The sequence below is a fragment of the Camelina sativa genome, chromosome 4 (genome assembly GCF_000633955.1).
Source record: "Camelina sativa cultivar DH55 chromosome 4, Cs, whole genome shotgun sequence".
Taxonomy (NCBI): domain Eukaryota; kingdom Viridiplantae; phylum Streptophyta; class Magnoliopsida; order Brassicales; family Brassicaceae; genus Camelina; species Camelina sativa.
The window spans coordinates 12,377,959-12,385,748 of NC_025688.1; the positions used below are offsets into that span (position 1 = coordinate 12,377,959).

The 7,790-nt window shown below is 36.8% G+C and overlaps 3 protein-coding genes across 3 annotated transcripts in view; 1 reads left to right on the forward strand and 2 right to left on the reverse strand.

Annotated features, from left to right (window-relative positions):
- The window catches only part of LOC104783777 (dolichol kinase EVAN-like), an 854-nt gene extending 233 nt beyond the window's left edge, over positions 1 to 621 (reverse strand). Inside the window, exons 1-3 of the mRNA XM_010508889.1 lie at positions 348 to 621; positions 126 to 238; positions 4 to 35 (exon numbers count right to left, since the gene is read on the reverse strand). Of these exons, the coding sequence (XP_010507191.1) occupies positions 4 to 35; positions 126 to 238; positions 348 to 553 (351 nt within the window). The 5' untranslated portion in view covers positions 554 to 621. The remainder of the gene's footprint in view (positions 1 to 3; positions 36 to 125; positions 239 to 347) is intronic.
- Positions 797 to 2,209, forward strand: LOC104780356. The gene is made up of 4 exons (XM_010504855.2): positions 797 to 928; positions 1,409 to 1,593; positions 1,678 to 1,826; positions 1,908 to 2,209. Exons 1-4 carry the CDS (start codon positions 877 to 879, stop codon positions 1,993 to 1,995), a joined length of 474 nt encoding a protein of 157 aa, XP_010503157.1. The 5' UTR covers positions 797 to 876; the 3' UTR covers positions 1,996 to 2,209.
- LOC104780357 (high affinity nitrate transporter 2.6-like) lies at positions 2,440 to 4,407 on the reverse strand. Its single transcript, XM_010504856.2, has 2 exons — positions 3,565 to 4,407; positions 2,440 to 3,432 (listed from the first exon to the last, which is right to left on the reverse strand). Exons 1-2 carry the CDS (start codon positions 4,405 to 4,407, stop codon positions 2,644 to 2,646), a joined length of 1,632 nt encoding a protein of 543 aa, XP_010503158.1. The 3' UTR covers positions 2,440 to 2,643.

Consider the following 7,790-nt stretch of genomic DNA (forward strand, 5'->3'; position numbering starts at 1 on the left):
TGCTGCCCAATACTGCATTGTCACATGCGCAAGCTCTACACACAACAAAAACAAATCAAACCTCCCTATGTGAGACTAAAGAACATTCAAATACTAAAACACAAGCCAATCCAAAGATACAATACCATCTTGTTCAGCTTCATGGATTGAGATAGCTCTTGTAAGCTGAACCAACTTAGACATCATAACAGCAGGAAGTGTTACAGCTCCTAGCAATATCCCTGAAGACGCACCACGTCTACAATACATAGCAAAAACAACATCTTCTTCAATCTATGAAGATATCAAAATCGGAAAATTCGAAGCCCTGAGACCAGAAATTGAAAATTGGATAGGGGAAATCTCACCTGGCGCTGAAACGAGAGAGAAGAAACGGAGAGCTCTCGGCGCGGATCTCGACGAGGAAGGCGGAGAAGCAGAGGAGGAAGAGGGAAAAGCCATGGGAGATAAGTGATAAAGGGAGAGAAAGAAGAATACGAGAAACCACGACTGCTACTACAACCCTCTCTCCCGTCGCAAACGACGTCGCCGTCGTCGTTGTCGTCGTCTTCATCGTCGCCGGAGATGATGATTTCGCCGGTGATTATGTTTGTTTTTGAAGCGTGATTTGCTTTTTTTTTTTTGAATGGGCCGCCAACTAACGAAGACTTGTATATATTTGGGCCCACGAAACACGGTTTGGCAAGGTTCCGTTAGTTTCCACGTGAAAGAGTCAATTTTGATCGGTTGGTTCGATTTAATCCGGTTTGTTTTAATTCCGGTTATTGAAATCAGATTTTTTTTTATCCCGTTGAGTGAGACTTTGTGAAGATAACGCAGGTAACGAAGTGACGAGATGAGAGAGATGATAATTCCCTCTCTTGTTGTGACTTTGTGATGGAGCTCAGTCTCAAGTTTCAATCTTTTTCATTCCCTTCTTCAGTCTCAAGTAAGCTGAACAAAACCCTAATTTTAGATTTCCCTTTGTTTCTTCTTTTTCTAGAGAGGATTTGACGCAAATTCTTGTGAAATTTGGATTGGGTTTGACCATTTCTTGATATTTCTGATGATGATGAATCAAGTTAGATCATTTATAACAATCTAGTTTAATTTTGAGTCTTAAATTTGTTTGATCTTCTTAGTTTCTGAAGTAAGAATGGAGCTTGGAGTCAGTTCAAGCTTTGGTTGTTTAGAGTGTGCTCTGATTGATATTTGTGTGATCATGGTGGAGTAATGGTTAAATTGTATAACGAATTAATGAAGTTGCATGGTTTAATTTGTGGATTCATTACTAAAACACTATTGTCTTATTCATATTAGCTTTTTAGTCTTGATTCTTGACCATTTCATTATTTGAGGTTTTGTTTGCCCCATCTGAGTTGACATGTATATTCATAGAGCCTTTATATTGTTAATTTTTGTGGTACAGATGTTAAGGATGTAAGGTTCGTAAACGTTGATTTGAAATCCTCACATAATAGAGCTAAGAGATCATCAACAGTGGTTCCTGCTTTAGCTGAAACAGCTGTTTCTATAGCGATTGCAGCCACGGTTGTTGGTACCGCAGCCACTATCCTTGCTCGGAGAAGTTCTAAAGCCGCCGAAGAAGCCGAGGTAGTTTTTTAGTATATATGATCCTTGAACATAATATCTTGAGGATCCTTATTGTTTGTTTATCTCTGTTAAATGAATTTGCAGGCTACTATGAAAGAATGTGAAGCTTGTCTCGGTTCAGGAATCTGTCCTGAATGCAAAGGTGAAGGATTTGTACTAAAGAAACTATCAGATGCAACTGCTGAGAAAGCAAGACTCACCGCAACAAATATGGCCACACGATATACAGCCGGGTAAGGATTAACTTCCTCATTGTTGTTTCCTTCAATCTCATTGATTTCCATTTATTGATTGTCAAGAAAACACATTCTTAGGCTTCCCAAGAAATGGAGCTACTGCACTAAATGTTCTTCAACGCGGTCTTGTCTAGTCTGTGGTGGGAGTGGGAAGATGAGCATCTAGCGCCTTACGCTGAGTAGAGTACACAACACAAGTACGTTAAACTCTTTTCTTCGGGAACACAATTCAAAAGGTTTAGCATAGCTTTCTTATGTTGTTTTAATATATGACGGATTCTGTAATGTTTGAAAACTCTCATCAAACTTAAGTTGTACATTTGCAATCTTTTTGCGTCATACTTGTTTAGTTCTTTCTTACTCTTTCCAGATTCTCTTAACGCGATCTGTTTCTGAGTTCTAAAGATTACTAAAGTCAATTGCTTCTTCTTTGGTCTTTGTTTATATCTATCTGACTATCTCTATGACGTATCTCCAAGGAAGAAAAGACTCTTAAAGGTATGACTAGTTGCGCCTAAAACACTAGTCTCTTTTTCAGTACTTGATCGATTCTTTAAATTAAATGTTTGATTTTGGAAGAAGACCTTTAAAGACTCGGCTAGTCCATAAAACAGAGAGAAAAATTGATGCATAAGCCTTTTAACAAAACGACATTGTACATCACGAGCACCGGGCTCACTGAACCTCACTTATCAAGTCAGGATCTTACACGGTACATCTCTCATAAGAGGAAACATAAAAACAAGGAAATATAAAGCTAGCTTTGAGGGTTATTTATATATGGAGAAAAGATGTAATGTGACTATATCCTTCACTAGACATGACCCGGCGATCCAGTCTCCGGTGTTGGATCATCAGCCAACATCGCCTTGCGGCCTCTCTCTGAGCGACTGTTTTCAGCAAACTTAATGCTTCCCTCATGTAGACCTAAGCTCTTCTCTTCCTCTGTCCACTCCGCTCCATAGTAATGCTCCTCTTTTGATTTCTCTCCGTCTTGTGATGGCCTCAAGAACATGCTGCCCCACTGTGGGAAATGTATAAACGCCACCGGAAGGGAACACACGACAGCCATAACACCCATCAACGATAGTCCTTCAGCTGTACTAAACCTCGATGAGGAGAAGAAAAGAAGTTGAGTTACTCCCGACCCAAAGTTTCCCCCAGCACCGGTTAATCCTGAGATGAGACCAAGAGAACGACGGGAAACAAAAGGTGCAACACCAAAGAGAGCTCCACAAGCGGCTTGTGTGCCGATGGAAAAGAGCATCATGGCTAAGATTGCTATAGGGAGTGAACTAGCACGACCGAGCCAGATGCAAAAGAGAGCTCCAACAGTTTGTAAGATCCACAAGATCCATAACCGACCCCTCATGCCGAAGAGACGTGCAGCTACATCTGAAGCGTAGCCACCGAAGGGACGGGCAAAGAAGTTTGCCATACCAAAGCTGGCTGCTATAATACCGGCTGTGTGAAGTGTAAGGTTAAACCTGTCGTAGAAGTATCCGGATATAACGTTGTTGATCGTTAATTCAACTCCCATAGAAAATCCATAGAGCACGAATAAGATCCATGTTCTATAGTTCCTCACAGCGAACCAGAAGACCTACAAAAAAATTACAAAAAAAAAAAATGTAATTAGAATCACATGCATACTGTTACATTAAATATTTGAACATGTTGTCCTACCAAAAAAAAAATAAATATTGAACATGTTGAATGTTTTTGTAATAATTACCTTGGAGAATTTGTCTTTGGAAACTTGACCACTCTTTTGGAGGGTACTAAGGTTACCATCAGGGAGATCTTGGCCGAGAGTGAGGACGAGAATGCCCATAATGATCTGAAGTACGCCCGGGATAAAGAAGGCGAACCTCCATGCGGTGAAGGGAGTGGCTCCGGTGAGTTTGATGACGTGGAAGACCATTGGCATGAGTAGCTGAGTCACGCCACCTCCCATGTCTCCCCACCCTCCAGCACAACCGTTAACGAGTCCGATAATCTTTCCCGTGAACATAACACTTGTCCAGTACTGGCATGACACAAACGTCGCTAAGCAAAAACCAATCATGAACCGCACGGCCAAGTAGCTTCCAGCATCAGCTACAAACGACATGGAGAAAACAGCTGGAGCCGTGAGCATAAGAGAGAAAGCAGTGCCATAACGTGCTCCGAGAAGGTCACATACGGCTCCCATAGCGAGTCTTGAGAAAATGGCGCCGGAAACAGATGCAACTCCAGCATTTCCGATGTCGGTTTTGGTCAGGTCGAGGTTGTCACGGATGACAGGGACCAGAGGTGCAGCTGCGAAGGTGGAGATGAAACAAGTGAAGAAAGAGATCCATCCTAAATGGAAGGCTCTCATGTGTGGTTTAGCGAATGATAATGGTTTAAACACTTTTGCCCTATGCTCTGAGTCCACTGGTAGAGCGAACTTAGCCGTTGTATCGTCTGATCTGACGGCTTGAGAGGAAGGACCACTTTCGTCGTGTACGGAGAAGGAGAAGACTTGCTCCTTTCCTGTGACTCCATGCAAGGAGCTTCCAATAGAGCCGCCTTCGTTAGAATGGTTGTGAGCCATTGATCTTTTAGTTCAAAGAAAATGGGAGAAACTAAGAGAAAGACTTTAAAACGATGAAGAAGGTTTTGTTCTTCTTCTTCTTTGTTCCCTTTGTTGTGTTTTCTTGTTGTTGGTGTAAGTTGGAGAAGAGAAGTTGGATAAGTATATATAGAGAAAGATAGAGATCTCTGGGACATGGTGGGTATGGTTAGGTGGGTCCAATGATAACATTTGAATAATACTACAAACAACAAAATGTGAATTGTATTAATGAGTTTTATTATAATGATCAGAACTTATATTTTTAGTGTGCATACATATATGGCTTCAGAAAAAAATAATGTAGTTCACACGGTAAAGAGAGAATATTCTATTAGTACTACTAAGCATCTGCATAATGCAATTTACGTGCCTCTTTAATTATAATTTTGTTCTTTTTTCATTATTTGTTTATCAGTTTTGTTAAATTTGTCAATACGTTACATTAATTACTTGCACCATATCCCTATCAAGTCAGAACATTATATTTATATAACCACCGTTGTATGTATAAAATATCTAATGTATACTAATATATAACGTATGAGTCAAATAACAATAAGAAGAACACAACGTGTCATTTTCACCGCCGGCTGCGTATTGGTCTATTGTGTAGCTAATGTACAACCATGTAAATGTAATGCATGCAGGTTTCCAGCTGATTATATTAATTATACACGTATATTGTTTATTAGTTTACTTGCAAGAATTTATTAATGGTGATTAGAGAATAGAGATTCAAATATGTGACACTTGACGTTAACTAAAGGCCAACGAGACCGTACGGTTCGTTTGTTGAATTCTTTTTTAATATAACTAGTTTGTCTTTTGTGCATTGTCCCATGTGGTCGACTCACCAGTTTAATTTGGTATCAATAAAAAAACATTTGTTAAATAAGGTTTTGGATTTTTTTTTTTAAATATGTTTCGCAAGCTAAGCTGTATATAGTTTTTATCAAATTTACGAAATCTTTTGCTTTCAGTTAGCCAATTAATTAAAGAAAAAAATCTCATTGCATAACCTTAATGCTGGATAGAAAGTATGTGAACAGGACGGGGAAAAAGAGAAAACATGTACAAAAACATGTCTCCGACTGATTATGACCTTTAAATCGACATTTTGGGTTGCTACTTGCTACATAAACATGTCCCAAACTGATTATGACCATTGTATAGACAAAAGGAAAGGCTGGTTCTTAGCTTTGTCCAACAAAAATATCTTTTTCTTCGATTAATCAAGTCAGTAACTGCTAGTATCTCAACTTCTTGCATGTGTTTGGTGTTCATGTTACCGAAACCTTGTCTAGATGAGATTGTGAGCTTAGTCAGATTTTTCTAATAATTACAATGACAAATCTAAGGTACTTTGGGTATAATTGTGTTATCCGTAGGTTGAAGGTTGATTGATATTTCCAATACACTAGAGTACTAGACCAACGTAAATAAGTTGAAAAAAATACAAGATATTTCACAATAATATAGTTTAGTCTATATGAATTGTTGGCAGATAATATTCCGCATATGCTCACTATATATGGAACGATAACGATAAGTTGACTTTCTAACATCTTCCTCAATCTCAGAACCATCTCAAACAATCTGTATGTTTCTTTAATGCCACGGATATAGTAATAAATATATACAACTCTTAAGTAATTTAAGTTAGATCTTTAGAAAACAAAAAAAAAAATTATATTTAATCTACAAAAATATCATGTTAGAAGTTTCGAGAAACCATTTCTCAAGTTTACTTTTCTATTAATTTACTTGTAATTAAAGTTACATTTTTAATTATTTGTAGTTTTAATGATTTGTACTTCCTTTTGTCAGCAACTAGTAACCCTTCACTATGAAAAATTTCACGATTGGAGATCCACAACGGCGCCTGAGAACCTAAGGCATCATCACAAAATTGATCACTACAAGTTATACAATCGGTTTCGTCATTTTCCATGTGAAAACAAAATATATTTTAAACTAAAGAGTAACCAAAAGATTGCTCTGTCTTGAAAGAATTACACTTTACTTGTTGTTCAAAAAACAAATCTGACAATATACGTTCGTGTTTGAATGGTTGACTACCAAAAATTGTGATTATGACGGGAAATTTCTTTTTCTTTCTTGAATTTTTTTTTCCATTTCACAACGTAGGCAAGGGTAAAAGGTCCAAACTTTATAGGTAAAGAAAAAGAAGAAAATTCCAATAATGTGGGGAGGTCAAACAAAAAAAAAACTCTTAACATCTTCATAGGTACGTACAAAGGAGAATTTTTTTTTTCTTTTTTCATTTTATTACCGATGGTCGTTGACTTGAATAGAGTTTAGGATTTTACATAAAAGTAGTTGCTACTTGGCAAATTGCTAGTATATAAAATACACTATATCGATATTAAAACATTATTGTAAAAAAGGGTCTAACATTTTATCATATTTGTCATGTGTTTCAAACATATTAAATAGAAACAAATTAAACAAGGGTAGCTCGTATGTCAAAGAAAAATATGTTTTCTCCTCTCAACGAGATCTTTTAATTGTCCTTGTAACATAAATTACAGAGAGGAAGTTCTTTTTCAAAAAAAAAAAAACAACATAAATTACAGAGGCATTTTTGTGGAGTATGAAAAGTTCACACTGATATTATATACTGTGAAACCTAGATATATTTCAAGTGTGACATAGATTTGTGTCAATTATATATTTTTTAATCAAATCTGAAGATATTGCAATTGAGATATAACTTAAAATATATTTTTTTATATAGTAATTTTCACAAGTTCTCATGTGTTATCAATTTTCTTGTGCCTAACATTATATTTAACTACATATGGTTTGTGAGTTTTAGACACTTTTTATATAAATATTAACAAACATTTTCATAATTTATACAGAAACTAACAAACTGATAATTCCTTGACTATGCATCACATGAATAATAGGTTACTTGTTTGTTTTGTTAGTATCACTCAAGAACTGATGACGGCGTACATACAGATATGCATGTCGGCTAATGCTAAATATCCAATGGGTCGGTCACAACAGTAAGAGAGAACAACAAAGTAATATGCCTCATCTAGTTTACGAAACAAAACTATGAGGGTTAAATATATATTTTGAATCGAACTTCAAAAGTCGATGCTTAAGAGGTAAATTATAATCGGAGCGGGTCGATTTTGCAAATATTCCAATAGAATTTATTTTCAAAGGCGCCGCTTGGATTACGGCAAGTTTCACGTAATTGTCAACGTGGGGTTGTTCAAAAGTTGTTGATGCTTATCGTGGTTTCTCTGATAGGCGTACTTTTACAACATTATGATAGTTTATTTGACTTATAATATACAAAAAAGTCGTCCTTTACGACTACTATT